Raw genomic sequence first — 26124 nt, 5'->3', positions numbered from 1 at the left:
ACCATCGAAGCCAACTCACCACCAGGTGGTGATCAGTTGACAGCTCCGCCCCTTTCTTCACCCGAGTGTCCAAGACATATGGCCGCAAGTCCGCCGACACGACCACAAAGTCGATCATCGACCTGAGGCCTAGGGTGTCCTGGTGCCAAGTGCACATATGAACACCCTTATGCTTGAACATGGTGTTCGTTATGGACAATCCGTGACGAGCACAGAAGTCCAATAACAAAACACCGCTCGGGTTCAGATCGGGGGGGCCATTCCTCCCAATCACGCCCTTCCAGGTCTCACTGTCATTGTCCACGTGAGCATTGAAGTCTCCCAGCAAAACGAGGGAATCCCAGAAGGTATGCCCTTTAGCAACCCCTCCAGAGACTCCAAAAAGGGTGGATACTCCAAACTGCTGTTCGGCGCATACGCACAAACACCAGTCAGGACCCTTCCCCACCCGGCGGAGGGAGGCCACCCTCTCGTCCACGGGGTAAACCCCAATGCACAGGCTCCAGTGGGGGCAATAAGTATGCCCACACCTGCTCGGCGCCTCTCACCGGGGGCAACTCCAGAGTGGTAGAGAGTCCAGCCCCTCTCAAGACTCATCATATTGTGAAGAAAAACATCCATTAGAATTTAACTCATTATCACCCTTCTATAGAAACGGCATACTTGTTATATGCAAAAAAGAAGAAAAATCTCGGGTTGCAAACGTATGCGAACTGCTGCATTTGAAGACGCCATTTTTATGTGGTGGCAGTGATGCTTGTTCAAGAAACATTCATATTAATGCGGCACTCATTCAAGAATATATGAGGTTTTCTATTACTAAATTATAACTTAATAATAATAGAAATGTAATGTAAATTGTATATAAAACTGCCCTACGAACCTGATTTGATTTGATTTTTGGAGGATTTGTTTTCCAACTTGAGCGTTTTCGCGATTTCAGTTCACATGAACAGGACTTTGCTGTTTACGTCACCATACTCTTACAACATTGAGAATGCGCCTGAGAATATCCAAATGGATTTGATTGAACTGCAGTCAGATTCTATTCTGATGGCAAAATACAACAAAGTTGGTGTGCCAGGCTTGTATGCTTACCTGCCACCCTCGTATGTGCAGATCCATAAGTTGGCATTGAGAGTACTGTCTATGTTCGGAAACATTTACCTTTGTGAGCAATTGTTTTCGTTAATGAAAGCTACCAAAACCCCACATCGCTCAAGACTTACTGTTGAGCACCTTTCATCCCTCATAAAACTTGCAGCTGCACAAGATTTCAAGCCTGATATTGACAAACTGGTTACTAACAAGAGATGCCAAGTGTCGGAACAAAAGAAATAAATCTCACACTGTAAGACTCCTATATAAGCAATGGATATAATGAATATAATATAATATAATAATATAAGGACCTAGCTAAAAGGCTAAGACTCTAATTGTACGCTGTTGTACGGAGATTGTATGGAAATAAATTGCTTTTCTTTAAACTTTAAACTTTAAGTATTACATTTTTTAAAGTTTTCAGTATTGGAAAGAAAGTTTCAGCAACTTTGTATAATAGTATAATAATATTTGTTACAGTGCGGCCCGCTGACGCACGTATGGCAGTCGAAGTGGCCCACCAATGGTAGTGAGTTTGACATGCCTGACTTAAAGAACTTAAAAGACAGAGGTTTGGCATGGCTCATTTTAGAACAGCATTAAATAGTTCTTGTTAGATATTGAAGAAGCTTTGCACTGTTTCTTCAAAGGAAATTTATTTTCTTTCTAGATAATATAAGACATTGCTTTCCTTTTGATGTATGGAGAGTAGGTAATGAGTCTTACAGCTGTTCTTGTGTTGCATAATCTTGTTCCATATGAGACTACTTCAGATAATGGTGTTGGAATGTTGAAAGTATTTGTAAATAAAACACTATCTGACGAATAAGCAAATATATTTTTTCCTAAAACTTCCTGATTTTTGTGGCATTCCTAGAACATATGACTGTGGTCAAGTGAGATCTGCAGCTGATTTCCTTTTAAAATATATAATCGCCGCACTTGTGGTTTAAGGAGAGGGCGTGGTAGCATGGCAGGAGCGATTCCTAGGCGTGATGTGGCATGGGAGTTTCTGCATTTACATGCATGGGTATGGAGTTGCCTGTGTCAGTATTTGATGCGTGGAGCTGGTAATTGCCACACCTGTGCCATGTCCCCACATAAAATGGAGAAGTGCGAGTGTGGAGGCGAGAGTTCAAAAAGAAAGAAACACAGAGGTTAAAGTAAAAAGAAGGCAGGAGGCACTAAGAGCTGGTGCGGGAGCGTGTAAATGAGCAGGTTCACTGTAGAATGCAGGCAGCTGGAAGAAGAGCCTCTAAGGAGGAGTGTGTGGCAGGTAGAAGCAGTTGCTCCAGCTGAGCAGTTTCGAGGAGATGGAGTGGCCAGCGGTGTGCATGACTTACCGCAGAAGGCAGCAGGAGTCAAGGAGGCTTGGGAGTGAGGGCCCCAGTATGAGTGCCCTGGTCACTGGGGGACCTGAGTCTTGGTCTGGCGAGGGAGCTATACATAGACAGGGGGCAGAAGGCAACCAGACCAGAGGAGGGTCAGCAGCACCTGCGGATAGGATGACTCTCCTGTTGCAAGGCCCATATGGGAGAACCAGGGGAGTCGCCGGCTAAAAAGAAGAAGGCACCGGGTTTTTAAAAAAAGGACAGCTTCCTGCCATGGTTTTAATCTTGTTTTAAAGGATTTATTTATTGTAATTTTAACCTCCACTTTCTCCACTTTTCACCTGCTTTTATGAATTATTTATTTAAGAACTTTGAAGCTCTTCACAATTTATTTGAACTTTAGTTTTTTTGTAAATAAAAACACTTGTACTTTGCTCCTTCCCCTTGCTTCGTGTGGTGTCCTCATTTCATAGCTCATCCTGGTCATGACTACTGATGGTGTCATGTTCAAGAAGCTCCCAAAACTGAGATGAGGGAGCATTGGAGCAGGGCCTGCACCGTCACAATGACATGCACATTATTTTGCTAAAAACACTAAATGAAAGCAGACTTAATCAGCTCAAAAACAAAGAAGAAAATGTCCTTTTATAAAATGTCCAAAAAAATAGAGGTAATTAATAATGTATGAATTAGTCTCCAAGGAAATCGACTGATTTTAAAATAATGAAAATGTGTTTTTTTACTTATTGATTTTAATGTTACCATAAAATTCATAAGTGTGCTTCTACTTTATTGTTTACTGTTTCCCTCACTGTCTGTCTGTCTGAAGTTTGATCCTGAGGTGTGATATGTAACTTGTGATGCTCAGTTTCTGAGGATGCCCTAAAATGATAAGCATACTTATGAAAATGTCCTTGATAAAGTGATTGTTTTTCATAAAGGCTATATGAGATAATTAAAATTTAGTTTTCAGGCACTTTAATACCTGTTCATGCTGATTAATACATTTTTCACTTCTTTCAACCCAAACAAGGTAAATTGAGACCTGAGCATTCACCATTTTATGTGAATGTATGAGATGTGTGGCCATGAATATGTAATGAAAAATGGGCATAACTAGAAAGGTTACTGAGTGGATAATTGTAAACTTTCAAAACTTTCTGAGCCTTCATTAGATCAATCATTTTTATGTTAAAAATTTGGTGAAAAGGGGTAGGAAAAATACAAACCTAGTAGTTACAATACAGTTTCTTGTATTTTATGTTCATGGCTTCCAAATACGTGTTACAGTTCTATATCAGCTTAAAACTGCAGTAAGCTGTAAAAATGTTAATCATTTAATTTTAAATAGCTTCACTTAACAAAGTGTAGTTTGATTACCTTGTGCTAAATCTCTTTATTATATACACTTACTGCCATACTTGCTATATGCACATTCAGCATTAGAACAGTATAATCTTTCACACTAGACTGAATAATGTTTACCCCAGAGTGCTGAAAGAAGCTAGCGATTATATAAAGAATTTTTGCTATGCCCAAGCTGGCAAACACCAGTTCCTGAAGAAGAACTAATGGAAATCGTCAGCAGGGAAATGGCATGCTTTTATAATGGGAAACAAAAAGAATAATCAAGAAACAGGCAGAGGTGAAAACACATTATAGTAACAATAGCTGATGACTAGAATCAAAAATAAAATAGTTATAGATAAATAACAATTTAAAAAAAAACTGCACCAGTAAACAACCAACAAACTCTGGAGAGCTACAACTTAATTCTTTGTAAATTTTTAAACACTAACTGCATATAATGAAATTTCCAGAACACTGGAATTCAAAAACAATGTCTAATTATATTACTAGACATGTATTTTGTCGGTCTGGCCTGTTTAATTACTGCTGACATTTTTTTTTAACATTTATGACAGGTAAATGAAGTGATTATAAAAGACAAGACACAATGCCAGCCATTATGTGCTTGGCTCAAACAGGACAGCTTTGGTTCAGTAGTAGGATATTTTTGATTATGCATTGTATTTGTTTTTTGTTAACTCAATAGGTGTACCAGGTTCAATGATGGTAAATGCACTGTAAGCAGAATTGCTTTTCCACAGTGTGTATCCAAAGCCATAACAAAGATAAAATACCAGCTGAAACAAAGTAATGTGACATAAGTAATAATTTTATACTTGTGTTGAAGAATCATTTGAAATAAAATTCAGTCATGTTCTGCTCTGAGAACTCCATAAAAAAAAGTTAATTGAGGTGAAGGCAGTAGTTAGCTGAGGTGCTGTCAGTGCAGGAGTTTGAAGATTTGAAGGCAATGGAGGGCCACAATTAATTAGTCCCAGGGTTAAGCAGGTTAGCAACCAAAGAGCTGTTGCATTTCTAGTTTTTGGCAGTTGTGAGGTTTCAAATGTGGAGTTTCTTCTGACAGTGCCCAAGAAATACTTACTAACAGACTAATATAACATAATAGTAAGGATAAAAATCAAGAGGATATAATAAAAAGGATAAGGAAGCAATATAACAATTGAAATAAAATATATATTGCATATGTAAGCATAAGCAGGTTATATGAGCACATAAGTTATCGAATACACAGACCACTGTAACTTGCTGACTTTAGATTGAACTTCATGACTTTTCACAACTTGTTTGAAGTGAATTATATAATATTTATCCCTCCTTTCAAAAAGCAAACTGTTAGGGGTACAGATTCAAGACTTTGTGTGCAGATAAGTATGTAATTGTTTCAAGCACTGAAAACCACCGATCATGTGTCACATTTTTCAGGTAGTTACAATAGATGAAGTCAAAAGTAGGGCCACAAAAACATCAGTTCTGTAGGCAATCAGTTAATGAAAACTGAAAGCTAAAATTAAATTTTGTGTTTGCAGATATACTACAGATGGACCTTGACAAAATTCACATTTAAATAAGTATATAACAAATAAATTTGAAATATATCCAAAATGTAATGTACTATAACAAAAGTAAAAAATATACCTCCAATAATTGCAATATTTTGAAACTTGCATCTGGAGTTCGGCTAAACTTCTCATTCCCAGCAACCAGACATTGCACAGAAGCTATCAAAAAAAGACTAATAGGTCACATACTGTGCCTATTTTACTACAGTATGGGTTTAAATTGATAGTGGTGATGACTAAACTGTTTTAATTATATGTCTTTGCATTTTTTAGTATTATATATTTTGTCACCATGTTATAAAGGTGATGGAGATTAACAGTAACAGCACTAGGTGAAGTCTGTTATTTGTTTTTTTTTTTTTTTCACAAGTATTAAATAAATGTGCACACAAAGAATTGTTAGTATGTGGAACAAGTAATTAAGTATGGTTGAGAGTACCTCTTTAATGACTGTGAACACTCAAGTCTATTTTGGAAACTAAATTACAAACTATGTTGGGTTGAATAGCTTGCTCTGGTCAGTACATTTTTTATATTCTGAAATTATCTTGAAGGCTTACTAGTGTGTAATCATTTTAACAGTAGGAAGTGAACTTTATTCTCAGTAGTAAAAGCATTGTACCCGTACTAAATAGACTTTTTAATTTATGGCTACACTGCAGGATATGATTTCCTGTTAAATAGTTAACTGTTGAACTTTTATAATAAGTAGTGCTTTTTCTTTAGAGATGAAGATGACATCAATGATGTGGCTTCTATGGCAGGAGTGAACCTAAATGAGGAGAATGCTCGCATCTTGGCAACAAATTCTGAACTTGTGGGCTCAGTAATAAGATCTTGTAGAGATGAACCATTCCTTCAAACACCAACCTTGCAAAAGAAAATATTGGAACTGGGTAACTTGTTTTCACTGTTTTGACTTTTATTCAGCTTTACATATCACCCTAAGTTGTCTGAAGTAATTTAACCTGTTTTTTTTTAAGGCAGTGAAATATAAGCTTAGCAGTATTTTATGTAATGATCCCTTCATAGTCAGCATTTTGCTCTTCGTGTTTAATGCATTTTCCATAGCAAATTCCAGTTATATTTTAGTATTAAGTTTAAAACAGCAAATAGAAAAAATATATATTCACTTAAAAATGAATCCGGAAAATGTGTTTGTATTATGAAAAAAGGTAACCATCTTTGTTGCATCTGGACAAACCCAGCTCAGAGAAAATGTAAGCAACAGTGTAGGGCTTTTCAAGTTTAAGCTCAGTCATAGATATAGCCAGCTGGACCTTAATTAATTATGAAGGCACTATTGGTTTCATCTTCACTTTGAGAGTCAGTGTTGTACAAATTAAGTGTATAAATACTACAACACTGTACATTTTAGTTTTCTCAGTTTTCCAAAATCTCAAGGCTTTATCATAAATATTTACTAGAAGAAAATCTTTAATGATATGTTTGGTATTTTTTAAACAGAAAACGACTAAATTATGAGAGTCTGTTATTTTAAAAAAAGACCAGCTGTGCGTGATAACTCAGCACTTGTCTTCCACAATAACCATTTGAGGTGGCTGGTTTACTCCTGAAGTCACAGTAAACTTTTTTTGTGCCAAATGGTTGGTTTTGTTCTGATTCACTTCCAAATTTAAGTGAGACTTTGCACAAGCAAATAGAAAATGTCTCCATACCAGGAGAGAAATAATACCAGAAACATGATATAAAATGAATATTTCCAGATCCTCCTTTTTTTCCATCGAAAGGTGTAGATCAATAGTCAACAACTGTCATGGCTTGCAAAATGGATGTATTTAGTAAGTTTGTTAACTTTTTCCTCTATGCCCCATACCCTACATTGTTAATTGCCAGAGTAGGTGCAATGTTCTTTTTAAATTTAGAGAAAGTGCTTAACTTTAGAACACAATTTAGCCTAACAAATGCATATGTACAATATTTGAGAATAAATAACTTCAACTTAGGTTACAGTAAACTCACAAGTCAATGAAAAGCAGTAATGGTATTTTGACATAACCAGAGGGTGATCTCTTTCAGTTACATAATAAATGTCCATGTTGTCTTCTCTTTTTCTTTATTAAAATATACAAATTGTCCAGGTATACCCAAGGCAAGTAATGCATCACAACTGAGTAAATTTGCTTTTAACAAAGATTTTACTTACTTCAAGCCACATACAGTGAAAGGCTCATTAGCATTTGATAGTGGAGTTTCTAATATAAATATTATATATAGTTGTCTATGATTGGCTATTTATGTTGCATACAGCTGTGCGTAAAAGACAGGCACTAAATGACTTCTGCGACAGCTAATCTTTACGCATTGTTATGCACAAAGCTTGAGTCAGATTCTGATCACAGTTTTGACTTTTGAGAACATGTTTGATGAAGGATTATGAAGTGAGTTCGTGGAAATGGGATAAAAAAAAAAATCTCACACAGCTCCTTTGATCCTTTTGGTGGCCATGGTAGTAAGGGTGGGGCAGATTATACCGTGAATAAATCTCATGTGCTCGTGACCCACCTGCAGCTCAAAAGTGGCTGCAAAACACTGGTTTAGGCATATGTGTCTGTATGACTAGCTCTCAGGACTGTATGTATCCTGCCCTTTGCCCATGGATGCCAGCAAAGACATTCTATGGGGCACCTGCAACAGAAGGGGAAGATGTATGAATTGCAGCACAAAAAAAAAAATATTGTACAAAATGTAAGGTTTCACTGTATCTAGTGGTAAAGAAAATGTTTCAAGGAATGACATGAAAAATAATTTTGAAAGTAAATATTTGGATGAGTACATAATTATATGTATATAGTTGAAAATTGTTCATTTGTTGCATCAGAGTGATACATAGTGTGTGCGTGTGTGTTTGTATTTGTATTGTATATAACCAGTAATGGGGCATTGCACGATAACATGCATTGAATACACTCAACTTGAGCATTGATAGTTTTCCTACTCTTTCTCTGTATGTTTAGCATTCATTTGCTCAGAGGTTGATGTGCTTGCTTCTTCCTGAGCAACTCTTCTTTTCTCCACCCGCTTCTTTTCTTCTTTCGTTGGCATCTTTTTGCGTTAAAACTGATTTAAGTCAGTGTTTGTGTTGCAATTACTTAGTACGTTTTCCTTAATTTTTCACTTAAGCTGGTACTTAAGTATTCAATCTGCCTCAAGAATGATTTAAGATATGAAGAGGTAGGGGAAGTGACGGTGAAGGTGGTAGGGATGAGAATCGCTCCTGTACGCATGCAAGACACGGCCACCCTACTGGCCGCTGCCGAGAGTTGATTCTAAAATGAAATAAATAAAAATAAAAAGAGGAATAAACTTGGAGGTCAATCATCACCCCGAAAGCAGATAGTAGACGTCACGTAGTATATGTGTACGAAATTTCAGGTCAATATGTCAAGCTACAGATGATTTAAAATCCTGGACAGACATACGGACAGCCACAGTAGCATAGGCCTATTATATAAGAAGATATATATATTTGTAATTTGCATGAATTATATATATAATTTTTTTTTTGCTGCTGGGAATACTTGTTTGAGAGATTGTTTATGTGCAAGAGACTAAATGTTTCCAAAAAGGAACATTTTGTTTCTAACCAGGGGTACACCTTGTGCCAAACAGTATTACTTTGCAGTGCTGTGGGATTTGACATCTAAACTTGGTACAATGATAGCTGACAGACTGAGGCACAAAAGAAAATTGATTCCAATTGATTGACTGTGCATCATAAAATGTCTTAGTTATGCACAGTTAAAGCACTATTTTTTTGTGTTTTATTTCGTCGATATTGGTGTAAGCAAAGGGTTTTAATCAGGTACTGTATATACTTTTAAAAATTCTGAAGTGTTCTACTGACTACTCTTCAGCCATTTGCAGCTCCTTTATTATATAAGCAGAGTAATAGCTGTGTATTTTTGGGTGTGTAGTAATATAATGCCTAAAAACCCTTAACGCATAAGGGGTTAACATCTTAGAAAACATTTTAGTCTTGCTAATATAAGTTAAATACTTGTAAAGGTTACCTTTCAAATTATGTATTTAGAAAAATGTTTTTCAAAAAGAAAAAGACAGTTAATGTATGTACTGTATTTGGTTAATTGTAAAATCCTGAAGAACTCAATCCACCCAAACAGACCATTTTTACTATCACTTGATTTAGGGGCTGTTTTTTGTCCTAAAGTCGTTAGGCTGCTCAGCAGCCACTTGTACTGACAACTATATAAGCATAATTGTTTTCTTCCACTAGTGATGCATTCATTGTCTGTTGTTTTTTGTTGTGTACATATTACAGTATCATTATTAATCTGTTATTAATGTACTCTTCTTTGTAGTTAAAACTTCGCTATTACTACTGAACAAAATTAAATTGCTCCAACTAAAGTATTTTTAAATTATATCTAGATTTACTTGCTTAGCCCGTTATTTTGTGTTTTGCTGAAATTTGGCAGGCTTATTCCTTACAGCTTACTTACAAAAGTTAAGCAGGTTTCATTTCGAAATTCTACACGTAACGGTCGACAACGTCTGCCATGTTGAACTTTCTTATTCATGGCCCCATCTTCACGAAATTTGGTAGGCGGCTTCCCTGCGCTAACCGAAACCAATGTATGTACTTATTTCAGTGGTATAACGCCACTGTCAGCTGCCATATTGAACTTTTCAATGGTCTTTGTTACTTATGGGCCCATCTTCAAGAAATTTGGTACGCGGGTTCCCAACGCTAACTGAATCCTACTTATGTACATATATACGTCCATAGCTTGCAGCTCGGTCACCGTGTGAGGCGGCGTTGGGTCCCCCATCCCAACGCCTCCCACGTTGTTGGCTGCCTGCCTATATAAGGCCGTCCGTCGCTCCAGTCTCTACATTCCCTTCCTTGCTTCTCCCTGCTGATAACTATAGCCTTTTTATTTAATCCACGGCTTCTCCTCTGTTTTATTGTTCATTTATTACGATTATAGTTATTGTTTAGGTATTTTAGACTTACTTTACATTGCTCAGGTACCCATTTCCTTTATCATTCCAGCCGTACCCCCATTAACATGTCTATCGAGGTGATCACCATTGATCAAAGAACTGTCACTTACCGAGTGGTTTCCATGCCCAGAGATGGCACCTGCCTTTTCCATTCTCTTTGTTACATATTGCACGACCATATCAGGCTCACTCTTGATATCCGGAGGAACATTGTGTCTTATGTATTGAATGACTGGGACAGGTTCAAGGTGTGGACTGATGACGGTACAGGAGATAATTATACTACACAGGAGCACTATAAGAGTGAAATGCTTAAGCCCTTCACCTATGCATCTGCATGTGAGTTGATGGCTGCCGCTGAATTGTTCGGTTGTCGCTTTCAAGTGTACCGAAATGGCCAAATATTTTACACCTTTCGACAGCCACCAATGCCACTTAAACATCTTAGATTGACAGGTGACAATTTCAGTAGTGGACACTTTGATGTTTATGAATGTTTAAACTCTCAAAAGCTGGATGTGACGTTATCGATGAAACCGGTTGTATACTTACAACACTTGACAGATGCCGAATGTCTCTTCAACACAAGTCCTACAAATACTGTCGTAATTGAAACAAACCATGAAACTCAAACCGATTACGACAGCAGCAATCCAAGCTGTGAGATTTGAAACAAGATTACTGTTCACATGGCCAACTGTACGTTGCATTCTCAATAGTAAGCTCAGCGCACAGCTTGGTCATATTACAACCGGAGGGCCGAACTGACAATGTGGTATACAAAGAGATCCTTAACAAATAATTATTGGTATATTTTCCCTCAGTTTAAAAAGGTTTAATTTTCTACTTAATAAAAATTTTAAGGCAGTACTTAAGCGCTTGGCTGGTATTTTGTTAGTATATATATATATATATATATATATATATATTGTGACAGATTAGGGCTGCTATCGCTCCCTTGAACCCTTGTCCAAGACTCCAGACACCAGGAAAAAGTCCAATAGTTGTCCAATAGTTTAAATGCCACAGTGCACAAAGCACCTTCTCCTCCACTATACTCATAAACCAAACAATAATCACTACAATAAACAATCCTCCACTCCCAGACGCGTTGCCACCCTTCCACCCAGCTCAGCTTCCCGTCTGGGAGCTCCCACAGTCCATTTATATACCCTGACCCGGAAGTGTTCCCAATCCCCAGTCCATGTGATTTTCTATCACTTCCGGGTCAGGTACAAGTTCTTCTTCTCACCCCGGAAGCACGTCACTCCTGTCTTCACTCTTCCTGTGACGCACTTCCGGGTTATAGGGCACAAATTATTCTTCGGTCCTCCCTGCAGGTCCCTTTTGCGGCCCCTGTGGTATCCAGTAGGGTTGTGTATAAAAACTACATAGTCCATGACTCCCTGCTGGTCTTCGGGGCACCTCCATACTGCAGGGAGGGCTCCATCTGGCGGCCCAGGGGTATTGGCCGGATAACAAGCCGGCCAAAGACCACTATATATATATATATATATATATATATATATATATATATAGGAGATGTTCAAAAAGTTTTCAAACTTATTTAACTGTATTTATTAAGAATTTCAAAAACAAATTACATCACTTTTTTACATAGTCACCTTTGTTTGGGATGCAATTTTTCCAGCATCGTAACAACTTTTTAATGCTCAATTATTACTCCTCCTTCCTTCACCGTTTCAAGCAAAAATATAAAAGTCCGGAAACTTTTTGAAAGTCCCTCATATATAATATATTGTGTGTATATACTTGTGTATGTATATCACACACTTATTTTTGGTTGAACAAGCTACCATATCGTCTTTTCTTGAATATTAATACATTGATTCATGAAAAGTTTTTCCTTTTGATATTATATTGAAGCTATTTTAAAACTAATGCTGCATGTGTAATACTTACTATATTGCTCTTTGTACAGTGCTTGGACTCTTTGTACAGTGCTTGGAAGTCTTTTGTTTGTCTCTACATACACCTTTATCAGATTAAACACATGTACAGAAATAAAAACTTTTATGAAAATAAGAAAATGAGAGAACCAGTTTCCCCAGAGATCTCTTCAGGTTTTCCCAACAGTTGTTGGATGAGAAGAGAAGTGGCAAGCTAGCTGTCAGTAAGGAGGAACTGGAGTTATACATCAAGAGCCAGTATAGCAACGATAGACAGGCCACACCACTTATCGCTCCAGGGTATGTACCACGGCCAGGCCCACCGACATTGCCTTTTGACATCTCCTCACCTAAGTTGCAAGAAATGGAGAAATTAAACAAGAAGGCAAGGTCAGCATCAGCCCCAGGGCCCACAAGGCTCTGTGGTGTTATGGGTCCACAGCTCGTTGAGCAAAGGCCATTCATTTTAAATAAATAATCACCGCACCCGAGGCGGCTTCGTGAGGGGGGCGTTGTTGTAGCGAGCCGCGGGGCAGTTGGCGATGTGGGCGTTTCTCACGTAGTGCACAGGTGAGGAACTGCCCACATCCGTGATTGCTCCCGTGGCTAATGCTACAGCTGTGATGGCCCCTCGTCATTTTAAAAAGAAGCGCAAGTCGGTTTTGAGGGGGGGGGGGAAGAACGAGTTAAGGAAAAGAAGACGGAGGTTGTAGGGAGCGAGTGTGGAAGCAGGCAGTGCAGGAGAGAGACAGACATGCAGTGCGTGCGTGTGGTGAGCGCGCGACCATGTAGCGGGAGTGACCGGGTGAAAGCGACGAGCCGCAGAAGGCCGCGGAAAGGCAGCGGAAGTCGGGAGGCTTGGTGGTGGAGTCCCCAATGTGTGCGTCCTGATCATTGGTGGACATCAAGTCTCGGGGACTGGGATGAGAGCCAAACCGAAGCCAGGGATCGGGAGGTCTCCAGTCTCGCGTGTGTGTAAGAGGAGGGCAGCTGCAGAGAGCGTCTTGCCTGCTGCTAAGCCCAAACGGGATAAGCAGGTGAGACGCTAATAGAAAAGATGCACCGGATTTGTTGTTGTTTTAAAGACTGCTTCCATGAGAAGATTTTAACCTCTGGTTTTTAAGGATTGGGTTTTTTTTCTATTTGTTTGTTTTAACCTCCACCTTTTCTTTTTATGGATTATTTATTTATTTAAAAAACTTTTGAACTGCACTATTTATTGGAACACCTGTTTTGGCTGTTTTAAATAAAAGCACTATTCACTTTTTGCACCATCCCCTTTTGCTCAATTATTGCCTCCATTGACTAGCTCACTCGGTTACGTTATCGACGGTGTTGGGTTTAAGTGCTTCTAAAAATCAGATGGAAGTGTGGAGCCAGAACCCATATCGTCACAGGCTCCCCTGTAAGCTCTATAAGAACTGCCACTGGGTAGTCAGGACACCTTGAAAGCTAATGAAAACAGCTTGGAGGAAACAGCAAGTTCTGGCAGTCTGGCAGCAAGCTGTCGCTGTATTCATTCGCTGGATGTACAGGGGAAGACCTTCTTTGTGATTCTGGAAAGAAGGATGGCTAACTTCATTATGGCAAATGGATACATTGACACAAGCAGCCAAAAGGCTGGAATCCCTGGCTTCCCCGGATGCACGAAGCACTCTTCTCTGATTTGAGATCGGATTAAGCGCGCTAAGGGAGAGAAGAGCGACTTGCAAGTGGTTTGGTTAGACCTTCCAATGCAATGGCTCAGTTCCACATAGGTTGATAGACTTTGCTTTGGAGTTCTTTCATGTCCCAAGTTGCATGCGGAACATCATAGCCGGATACTTCAATAACTTGCAGATGTGCTACACTCTGGAGGGCTACACGGCAGGATGACAATGGATAGAACGCAGAATTGCTATGGGATGCACCATTTGTCCTGTTTGTGGTAACCTTCCAGGTAATTCTCAGAGGGACCAGGCAGGCAGTTGGGGGGTGGGCAGGGGTATAGAATTACCATCAGTCAAGAGGCTGTACCCACTGAGGAGTTACATGGATGATGTGACAAGCATCCTTCAGATGGCTCCATGAACAATCAGGCTGCTCAAGCAACTTGATGTGCTCCTCGCATGGGGAAGGATGAAGGTCAAAGCTGTAAAATCAAGAAGTCTATTGATAAGGAAAGCCAAATCAGGAAAATCTTTGTTGCAGGAGGGGAACCCATTCCATGGCTGGATTAGCAACCACAGCAAGCTGGGAACGCAGTACACAGTGGGCTTGTCCGACAGGCAAAGGAGAAATCTAGCCAAGTATTAAATTGCTGATTCTCTGGCAAAGATCAAGCAGAGCCACCTGCCTGGGAAGTACAAGGTGTGGTGTTGCTAGCACACCCTATACCAACGGGTCATGTGTCCTCCAATGGTCTGCGAAATTGCCTCATCAGAAGTCAACAGGATGGGTGGTCTCACTAACAGTTACATCTGTAAGTGGCTAGGATTGCCTCTTGCTTTTCAGCATGCTGGAGCTCCCTATCAAGTCCATTAGCCTTGGGTACAAACAGGAAAAGGCTTTCCTTGTGCTGGAGCTAAAGAACTCTGCAGACCCGCTCATAAGGAGTATGACGTTCCCCATCAACACAGGCCACAAATGGAAGGTGGGGTTGAGGTGGAAAGGACCATCTCCAGTTTGTAACATTGAGAGGTGGTGGGGGCAGTCCAGACCAGTCATACTGGCCTGAGCTGGGGAGCAGCGCAGCAATTCTGTTCCAAAGCCAAAAAGAAAGAACAGAAGATCTTGGTGATGGACAAAGTCAACAGGCTGGAGAAGGAGAACTTCCATGTGAAAGCAATATCCCAGGGTAGCCAAGAGGCTTGAACGAGATGGGGCGCAACCATTAACCGACACATCACCTGGGCAGACATCTGGAGGATGTCACAATCTAGACTTAGCTTCCTGTTGAGGTCAACCTACGACACTCTCCCATGCCCTCAGAACCTCACACAGTGCTATGGTGAGGAGGTAGGAGGTCGTATGCTTGGGCTTTGTTGGCAAAGCGACAGTCCAATTGTTACACGGTGTGGGAGTGGTAGGCTCAAGCTTGAGGAAAGCCATAAAGGCGCTGAGAGAGGAAGCAGAGAAATCGAGCTACTGGCTTTGGCTGTGGGGGAAAGACATTGGTTAGGGGTCAAAACCCCAGTGAAGGCAGCTGCAGGGGTTGGTGGGGAGACATCCCCAGGATGCCACTGGACCCCCTATCCGGGAGATGTACTGCTTTAGGGGGCGAAACATCTGTGAGTGGCAGTTTACAGCTGAAGACCCTGCAGCTGACCTAATGGCACCGGTGGATGAGTGACATGTTGAAGAGCCAAAGCAGGAGATACTATCTTACCTATACAATGAATCGTACAAGTAAATAAAATCAAACCTTCATCTTTGTTTTTATGACCAACCTGTCAGTTACTAGTGGATACTTGCGTACGTGGAAATTAAAGCATGTGCCATGCAGTAAAAAAAGAGTAACTTAAAAACACTGAGTCATCCAAAGGAAAGTAAGTGATAATTGTAATGGTGAAAAATCAAAAGATGCAAACATGGCTGATGAAGACTTGGAATTTAAAACTTTGTGTTTCTAATATTTTGAAGGCATCATCTATTCTCATGATTATTTTAACCGTTATGAAAGCTAGAGGGCACCAATGAGCCCCAAACATGGGCACACAAGACAGTCCCAGGTTCAAACAAAGGGTGTTTTATTGCACAAATACTTTGTTTACACAAGCAGAAAACAGAAGTCATCTCTCCTTTCTCTCTCTCTCTCTCACACTTCCTCACATATCTCCTCCAATTAAGTGTTGCCTTCCTTTTTCCCATCTCCAACTTCGCTGCTCATTCCTAGCATCGATGACCCCTTTTCCTACAATGAAAACATTGTCTATAGTTATCCTCCACGTGAATGGGTGATCGATTGGATCCCACTCCTTCTTGGTTAACATGACGTTTTAAGCTTCTGTAACTTAACTGTCAGGACAAGAGCACAGAGGCCCACCCCATTTTTATTGGGGCCCTTAGTGTGACTGTGTCTCTTTTTCTTTTCCTGCCCTGAACTTTACAGTCTGATTAGTAGCTTCCGTGACTCATGGTTCAGGCAGGGTACATTTATTATTCAAAAAAACACTAGATATCTGTTGGAGTGAGTATTACTGAACTCCCCTCACCCGGAGCAGGGATTATTTCACACTAAACTCCCTTATCATATACTATACAGTGCTCATTCTCCTGTAGGCAAATCAATACCCTCTGTTGTTTATAAGCCCACCTGCTGAAGATACTGGTGCATGGCTTTTATTGCGTTTCTGGCTAGTGTCTCGATCTCCCTGATGATAATCAATGTTATGTCTAGGACAGTTTGCAGCATTACCAGTGGCTCCAACAGTTTTTCAAGCCTATCCATGTTGATCGACTCTTCTGTCTTTTCCAACGGCTGTCGGTGAGGACCTCATGTATTTTCATCGAAATTCCAGGAGTTGGATGTGATGGCAGCTTCCAGCTGAGGTTCTGTCTATGTGATGGAATCTCCGAGAGAAGTGGCTCCGGACGATCGCGTACAGGACTGATTCGCTTTGGCGATATCAATTTGTTGTCAGGGTCGGAACATCCATCCTGCTCTATCCGATCAGCCGTAATAAAAAAAGAGGAACTCACTTGAAACTTCTTTCGCTGAGTTTTGGCTGGGCTTTCCTTTAATTTCAAGTGGTTCGACATTCTATATGGTCATTTTGGTTTTCCCAGCCTTCCGGGGGATGTTGCATGTTCCTGTCCTCGTGATCGTCAGCATCGAATAGTGATCCAAGATTTAGGCTACCAGACCGGTTGGACTGCCAGTCGTCGCAATCTTTCCCAGGTAGGCCGTAAGGCAGTGAGTTAACAGATGCTCTATCAGAGGTTGGGAATATTAAAACCAATATTTTTTTTCTCATGGCATTTTAGGCTCTTCAGCAAAAAATACCTCAAAGTACTGGCAGATGCTATATCTTCTGTAGCGGGGTGTTCAACATTGTCCTTATGACGGCGCTCCTGTCATTGCTGCGGCCCTTATTAACTCCTTGTCTTTCTCACTTTCCACTAGATAGCTCCATAGACGCACAACCATCGTCCAAGGTCTGGTTTCTTGGAAATTTTCTGTTTTTTCTTCATTGTGACAGGTAAAACAGACACAATACAAAATATATAGAATATCGTTTAGGGGTGTCCAAACACAAATAAATTTCTTAAAACAGGTCCTCCGCTACTCAGATAGCCAGAGAATCCCACTGACTGTGCCAATTGTGATGGAAACCAGGGCGCCAGCGAGCATCAAACACAATCACACCAAGAGTCCTGGGTTCAAATAATTGTGTTTTTATTATATGCAGTACTTTAAAAAAAATTGCAAAAGCATACAAACACAAATTGTCTCTCTCCCCACAATACCTATCTCCTTCACATCACAATGCTATCCTCCAGTCAAGTGTTGTTCTACATCTTCCCAGCTCCAACTTGCCTGGATAAGGGAATGTGGTCCCTTTTCTTACGAACCTGGGAGTACTTACAGGTTATATAGAATTCTCACTTATTAGGAAGGGCATCTCCCTGCAGCACCCACAGACTCCAGCAGGGCTGTGATGCCCAACTATAACTCTCGGCATTCCTTGCTGCTTCCTGAATGGCACCGATATGAAGGGTTGAGGCCATCTAGCACCTGGGGGGAATTGTAAGTCCCCAGCAACATCTTCCACTTCTGGTGGCCTGTCTGCTAATCTCTTCCGGGTCTGATCCCTCTCTCTTCCTTAACTGGGATGCCTGTTTGCCTTCCAGGAACCTCCCGTCCGGGTAAGGAACCATCCCCTCTCTGACTGCAATGCCGGTCCACCCCATGTGATATCTATAAGACTAAATTCTTATTTGTTTGCGGACATGAAAATTATATATAGTATTACAGAATCATGACATATATTTATGTGCAAAGCAGGTGGTAAGAAATCACTTACTTTATTTCAAATCGGTTTTAATCACCTTTTCTTTTGTCAATGTCAAAAAGGCAACACCTCCTGCACTAAACATAATCGACACTAGAATTTTTACATTAGTAGGAAAGGAAGGTATTAAATGACAGCTGCACATTGTGCCGTATTAAAACTTGGTCTTTGTTACGTTTATACTGTATGATAAAAGTCTACAGCCATAGGATTCCCCTAGTACTGACTTTTGCAACAACTACTGTAAGAGGATTAAAGTTCAACCTTATTTGTTTGGTTGTACTCCAAAAGAGCTTGAGACTCTTTCTTGAGAAGTTTTTAAAAAATACCTGGAAATCTTTATGGTCATGTTATAGTAACTTTAATCGCTTTTCTTGAGTGGTGGTGTGAGTGATTTGCTTTAAACGCTTAGGCCACAACTATAATAGTGATGATAGCTATAGTAATGTTTAATTTTTTATGTAAAGTTTTATTGGTAATCTGTGATTTTATAATTTTCTGAGGAGCACCATGAGGTAAATTTTGATTGACTAATTACTTATGCTTTAACTAACTACTTAAACTATGTGGTTGTCTGGTCAGTGCCTATAACTGACTAACACAGCACAGGACATCATTTTCTAAAATAATGTACAAAGAGAAAATTGATATCTTATGCATTTAGCATTTTTAGGTGACTTGATAAAATGTTAGGAAAATAAATGTAATGTCAGAATGTAAATTATCCAGTGCTCTGTTAAAATAAGAAGGAATGGTCTTGGAAAATATTTAATGCAGCCACGTACTTCCTTGATTTTGAAAAATTATTTATGCATTTGCAATTAAACTAGCTTTTGAAGGCATCATGAAGTATTCTGCTTAGTATTAATTTTAATGTCATAAAGAATGGTGTTCTTACATCTACAATATGCAAGTTGAATTATGCTGTAAGTTAAATTCTGATGTGAAATCTACAGTGAGAAGTAATTTATTTTTATAAAGACAGGAGGACTTATACTATTGTTAACCATTTCTGTCCTTGAATGTATTTTAAGTAATTTCATGTACACGTAATATAATTTAATTTTATTTTTCTTATTCCACAATCTAAAATCGGACTGTTTGCGGGAGAAAAAATAATTGTGATGATTGTTCTTTAATGTTGTATGATATTTTTTTCACTTTCCCTGTTGCAATTGTAAGATCCTTAAATATAATTTTTCAATAGGTGGCACTGTTGAATAAAGTTTCTATGTAGCGTATTTTTTTTTTTTATTTTGTTCCACGCACTAGTTGCCATATATCCTTTTGCTTTTGAGAATAGAACTCAACAGAGAATGAGCTAACCTGTTGAACTTTTGGAATTACAAAAATGTGAAACAAAGCTGCAGATTTAATTTTCCACAGACATTCTTGTTTATTTTTTATTTTTTTCTTTCATTTTTTGCATCTCTTCCCAGAAATAAGATAGAATACTTAATAGGAAGACCTGTGTTAAAAACGGATCAGTTACTCTATATGATTTAGACAACATATTCTGATTAAGGAAGGAACAGGAAATTTTTATTTAAAATCTGTCTGACTGCTAAAATATTGTCTGTGATTGTGTATTTCTGGATATTAATAATCTCTAATGTTTATTCTGTAATCAATTACTTGATTCTTTTAAATGTAAACCTTGCCTTTAAAGTTACCTTAACATAATGGAATTAAACCACCTACAACTTGTGCGTTGTTTATTAATTTATTGTAATTTAGGTGACTTTTTTTTGTAGCCTTTATGGTAAATTATACAACTTAGCTTTTTTTCTTGCTCTAGTTCAATGATTGATTTTATTTTAATTATTCTTTTTAGTTTATTACATATCAGGTATGTTTTGTTGTAATAAAAATGTTAAATATTTAAGATAAAATTGATCAAAAATAGAAATTAAAACCAAACATATGGGATAGTCTGTTAGACTAATTTTTGTTTGTGTTTTATTAAAATTATAAGTTGGACAATAATAGCATGCTTACCTGAACAGATGAATAACAGTTTGCCTTGGTTTGTATATCCAGTGAGCATATGTGCTAGAAAATTTGATGGAATTTTGCTTGGTTACCACGTTTTGAAAAAATGTTTAATGCCTTTTTTGAGCCTCATAGATACTAGTGGCAATTTTTGGGTTTGCTGTCACTTCTGTGGGATAAATCCATTTTTTTTTTTGCATGGCTGCCTTTTTAATGGAAACAACTGTTCCGTATGAACACATACTGGAGACTGGACAAAATATCATATCTTATATTGTGCAGATCGCTAGTAGTATAAATTAGACATTTGTATGTGGTAGGGATATATGCCCTAAAACATCTTTAATCATAGCATGACTGTTTAGTATGCCAGAAACTTCCACTTCCAGGCCAACACAGGAAAAAAAAAAAAAGAGAAAATAAATGGTGATGGCAGGTGGTTAATATTGCTCCCTCACAAGTTCTGCTCTCTGGATTTTAGTAATGGCTATTTCATTTTTGATTAGGGAAAGAAATGTGCACATGAGGAACACTTGTTTAAGATAGATCCTGCTGTTAACTGGAAACATTGTTTCCTGCTTTTAAAGATAGGAAATACACAATTATAAGTTTTCCGATATAGTCATTTGAGTTAATCATAAGCTTAGTTCTAAGCTTTATACTCTTAGGTTTGATTTTCCTAAATTTAGGCAGTATGGAAGATAGTATAATAGTAGAACAGCTGTTGCCTTTTAAAGAGTTAATTGTGCACAGAAAAAGAAAAATAAATTTTGTAGTAATGGGAGATCATTTGAAGAGCACAGTAGGAGTTCATGAGTTTTAAATCACAGTTTCATTAATTTTAATTGGAATAGGCTGTGAGCTTTTTCACCATTGAACATGTGATGTGATGCAGAGCTATAATAAATATTAATGTATTTGTGTATGCAGAACAATGGCATAGCTGCTGGCTGTGTTATTAGACTTCCTTCCAATATTCCACAGTATGCTGTACTGTAACCCTGGTAAGGCATTGTGTAAAAATGCAAGAAAAAATATGCTGAATTTGTCCCTTTTCTAAACCAAAAATAGGAGATTTTAATATCTAAACAAAAGCTGCAAAATCTGATGTTTATTGCAACCTGTAATATTGTATCTTGCAATTATTATATCTTTCATTGTTATCATGATTCAGTGTGCTTAATCCATTTTCAGTCAAAGTTTGTTCAATTTTTGGGATCTTGCAGTGCTATCATTCACTTTCAGAAACTGTATAATTTAATTCTTTAATATGCCTCTATTAAAAAGGTTTATATTGAGTGATAGTTTTAGCTTACGTTTATGCTAATGCTAAACTGCTTTTAAAGCACTCTAGTGTAAGGGAAGTTACATTGTAACTAATTATTACCTCTTTATTAGATACTCAAGTCAGATAATTCCATCCCTAAATCTACACTTCTGCTTGAAATAAGAATGGAGCAATCAGCATTTCCCATACATCACACAAATTTGTGGCATGATTTTGCATGAAAATGTCATCAGATGAAGAGAAAGCAGTGGTCCATAGTCTAATTTGTTTGCCTGCAGGCAACATGATCGTCTGTTCCCACAGCAGCAGTAATTTCAAACAAATAAATTAATATTTTAACCATTTATTCCTTCTTGTAACAAGTGGAAGGTTTTGTTATCTCCTGATTTTTTGGATATCTTTTATGTATTCTGTTTTTTTATATATTTGTATTTGACATTAATAAGAATGTTTACTTGTAGTTTTGCAGCATAACTGCAGAATAGTCAAACATTTGATTAATTACAGATTCTGGGTATCTCTGTTTAGCATTAAGAAATAATTAGAACATCAAACCTAGTAAGGTATGAGATGGTATAATTCTTTGGTCATGTCTTTACAATAGAAATTAGGTTGCTTTTAAATCATCTAGTTCTTGATCTACTTTTATGAAGTCATGCAATTGCTCAGTCCCTTTCATATTTGTCATATTGTGGGTGGATGTTTTTCAAGTTTGTGTTCATTATAGAAATTCAAAGCAAGAACAAAATATAGGGCTATTTTTTTATTTTATAAACAAAGCATAACAGCAAAACACAACTCTTTTAATTCAAAATAACATGCCTGGCCTTCTGAGGCATCGAAGTGTTCCAATTTTCAGTCAGGGTCTCTACTGTTTGTGGATGTAACAGGTAGGCTTAAGTTGGATACTGTATACATTTCTAAGAAGTAGCAATTGGGTGAGCTTTAGCATTGTAAAATATTTTTCAAATTGAAAAACATGAACCATTCAGTTGTTTTTTTATTCCCTTTTCTTTGACCACTAAAGTGTGGTTTAAATAGATGACAAAATAATAAACAACCTGGATAATCTTCATTTAGCATTTACAGTAGACTAAAACCAGTACTGTTTGGACATCCTCCTGAAATTAAGTAATATGCATTGCTTTATGAAAGAATTATCAAAGACAAAAGCCCTGTAAGCTGTTGAAGGTATCATGATGCTCATACTCATTAAGTCATACTTTATGATACTGTAAAACAACAAATATGTTGACATAAAAACCCTTAAATTAATCAAGGTAACGTCAAGTTCCTCTTTGGTGGGTGTGTATATCAAATTGTCCTGCTTCAATGTCACAAAGGCTAAAGCTTAACCAAATGGAGAAAAAAAAATTGCAGGGGTTCCAATACCCCCACTGGGCATTCTACCTAACATAAAAGATCTAAATCAATCCTCATGGTTTTCAAGCTTCACATGAAAGAATTAGATGATAATGGTCATGTGGACCTCTGGGGTACTGCATTCAATTCATCAATGTAGGGACTGATCAGGTGGTGGTGGCACAGATCGCCATCACAGAAAAAGAACAGCAGAAACCAACCATCTTTTTTCTGTGTTGGGCAATTAACAAAGAAAACAAGTTAAAGAGAATAAATCTTTATATGGAATTTGGGAAATAAAAAAACAACCCATAGTCAATGCTGTAAAGATGGCACAGTTTATTGTAGAAATTTACAGTAAGCTATATGACAAGGACAACATAAGTAAAGGAATGACATATAGTATTCTTGCTGCAGAAATCAGAAAGTATTGGAAATATATACAGTATAAGCTATCCCATATAAAAATATTACACTTTAGAAACATCTTTACAAGTTGTACGGTGGTTCTTGAATTGCTGCTGTTTTTCATCGTGATCAGTTCCTGCTTTTAATCAGACTCCTATTTGAGTTAAAAAGGCTACTGCTACAGGTTGTTATCCTGTTTGCACTACTTTAAGGCTTGCTCACTGTTATATAATAAGAACCATTTGTGTTTGCCAGAAACTACTGTTTTTTAATGGTTTATCTATTTAATCTGTTGCTCGCTAGCATACATAAAATTGAAAATAACAATGAAGTACAAATCTTTTTTTATATATTATGTACAAATATATCAACTCTTTACAGCAGTCTCAATTCACATACAAATACAATACCAAATTCTGCTTAAATAATTAATTAAAAAGAAAATAAAAGCAATTTCTTTATATTGAATGTAGTGACAAAAGATATAAATAATAGAATAAATAAGCAACATGGTCGGCACGGTTGCGCAGTGGTAGCGCTGCTGCCTCTCAGTTAGGAGACCTGGGTTTGCTTCCCGGGTCCTCCCTGCGTGGAGTTTGCATGTTCTCCCTGTGTCTGCATGGGTTTCCTCCGGGCGCTCCAGTTTCCTCCCACAGTCCAAATTCGTTAATTGTGGTAGAAGACATCCGTGATTTTTGTTGGACTGTATCTTCTATAGAACTAATGTTAAAGAGAAAGTAATGCTTGCTGGTTACCTTTGTCGTTTGTGAAGCTACACTAAGAAAATTAATTGTGTTATTATTGGTGCAATGAAACATTATTAGATCATGATGGTTGCAGTCCACTGCCCTGTCTTATTTTATGCTAATGCAAGACTTCTGACATGGACCACATGCAGTGAACATATAGTATCTATCAACTTGTTCAACTATACTAATTTCTTGATCAATACTATATTGTCAAAATCTACTGTGAATTTATAAAGCAAGTAATTTATACCTCCTATTGGTTTTCATTGTTTATTAGTGTTAGAGCTCGATCTGTGTCATCTAGGAATATTTTGTTAAATTTAAAGCAAGAATTTGTTTCTAATAGTAAGCAGTGGTTTCTGCTTAAGTGATGTCACATGCGTCATATTTGTTTACCATTGTCTTTGAAAGTCTAATTACTTTTTGAGTAGGAATGGAAATGTCATTTCCATAAACATTTAATAATTTATCTTACCAATATGAATATGTTGCTTTTAGAATATAAAGAATGCTTTATATTTTACTGTGAAATATGATCTGTGTATTAACCAGATACCTAAGCACAAAAATCAGTTGCAATCTATAGAACATTATGACAGATTTGATGAGAACAGGCTATTTGGCTCAGTAAGCATACCAGTTCTATTTATCTAATTTCTCCAAACTTTTGCAAGTTAGGTTTTGAAGGTCACCAAAATACATTATAAATTACACTACTTGGCAACTTACTCCCTTTGTGCTTGGTTCTCTGAAGAAAAACGCTTGAGCATTTGTGTAAGATTTCCATTAACAAGTTTTTATCTGTTTCACTGTTGAAAAATGTTTTTTAAAGAAGGCAATGTTTCTACCATACAAATGACCTTAGGAATTTGAAACATGCTAGTGTCATCTCTTAACCTTCTTTTGCCTAAACTAAAAAGTCCCTCAGTCTTTCCTAATAGCTCATACCTTGCAGTCCAGGAATCAGTCTAGTTACTCTTCTCTATACATTTTGTAGTGCTGTTTTGCCTTTTTTGTGATGTGAAGAACAAAACAATATACAGTACTCATGACAAAGCCACATAAGAACATTACGTAACTTAATCATAACCTCCCTTGACTTGTGCACTCCATATATATATATATATATATATATATATATATATATATATATATATATATATATACAGGTAGTCCCCAGGTTACGGACATCCAACCTACGACTTACGAACGAGGCAGTAGCTGCGATGCATGTGCATCAGTAACTGCCTGCTCCGTCATCTTCGGCCTGGGGATGTTGCAAGTGGTGGCTGGGGCGATTTGCACAGTGCAGTGTCCCTCGGGTGGCTCCCAGCGGCAAGCGGTGACCCGTGGTCCATAGTCACTGGGGCCACAGCTATCGCTCGTGTGCAGGACGATGGTTCGCTGCCCACCCACTCTGGCGCTGCAGCTACTGCTCCTGACTGGACGCAGGCTGGATGGAGCGGACGGGGGGGGGTTTCACTGCTGGTAATGCTGCAAGCGGTGTGAGCGCTGAAGTCGGAAACAACGGAAGAACTCAAACCCAATTAAAGTAAAAATAATTTCTTTATTCTTAATTCTTGGTGAGTAGAGAGAATGTGAGACTGCCTCTTCCCAACTCAGTCGACTGGTTTGGGTTTTAGCAGAATACCTAAAGTAAACCCGTTCTCTCTTTTATATCCTAGAAAAGAAAAGAAAAAACCCTAGCAGTTCATTCTGAGGTTATACATAGTTAAAAGTTAACTCTTAAGTTATGACATACTGAAATGTCCTAAACCATTAAACAAACAGCCATTTGCATTCCTAAGGAATACACCCTTCTATTTCTACACACTTAGAATCAATTTAAACATTCTTATAGTCTAAAAAGATCTTACAATCTTCCCGGCGTCTTCTGATAGTATCAAAGGTCAGTCTTTCCTCATAAAGAAATGCAAGCTAATAATGTTGTAAGTCTTTTTTTCTTTCTCAGCGGTGACCTAGTTGTGGCTGAACAGAGGCCATTGAGGATGAACGGGGCGGTGGGGGTGGCATTGTAGTGTGCCTCGGATGGTTGCCTGTTGAATTGGGG

At 38.2% G+C, this 26124-nt stretch overlaps 1 protein-coding gene across 2 annotated transcripts in view; it reads left to right on the top strand.

Annotated features, from left to right (window-relative positions):
• Positions 1-26124, top strand: part of taf4b (TAF4B RNA polymerase II, TATA box binding protein (TBP)-associated factor) — a 344452-nt gene that overhangs the window by 138083 nt on the left and 180245 nt on the right. For both annotated transcript variants that reach the window (XM_039754687.1, XM_039754686.1), the window contains exon 11: positions 6089-6258. In XM_039754687.1, coding sequence (XP_039610621.1) covers positions 6089-6258 — 170 coding nt within the window. The remainder of the gene's footprint in view (positions 1-6088; positions 6259-26124) is intronic.

The sequence above is a fragment of the Polypterus senegalus genome, chromosome 5 (genome assembly GCF_016835505.1).
Source record: "Polypterus senegalus isolate Bchr_013 chromosome 5, ASM1683550v1, whole genome shotgun sequence".
In the NCBI taxonomy this organism is placed as follows: Eukaryota; Metazoa; Chordata; class Cladistia; order Polypteriformes; family Polypteridae; genus Polypterus; species Polypterus senegalus.
The sequence above is the reverse complement of the archived record's forward strand: the minus strand, read 5'-3'. Positions and strand labels throughout refer to the sequence as shown.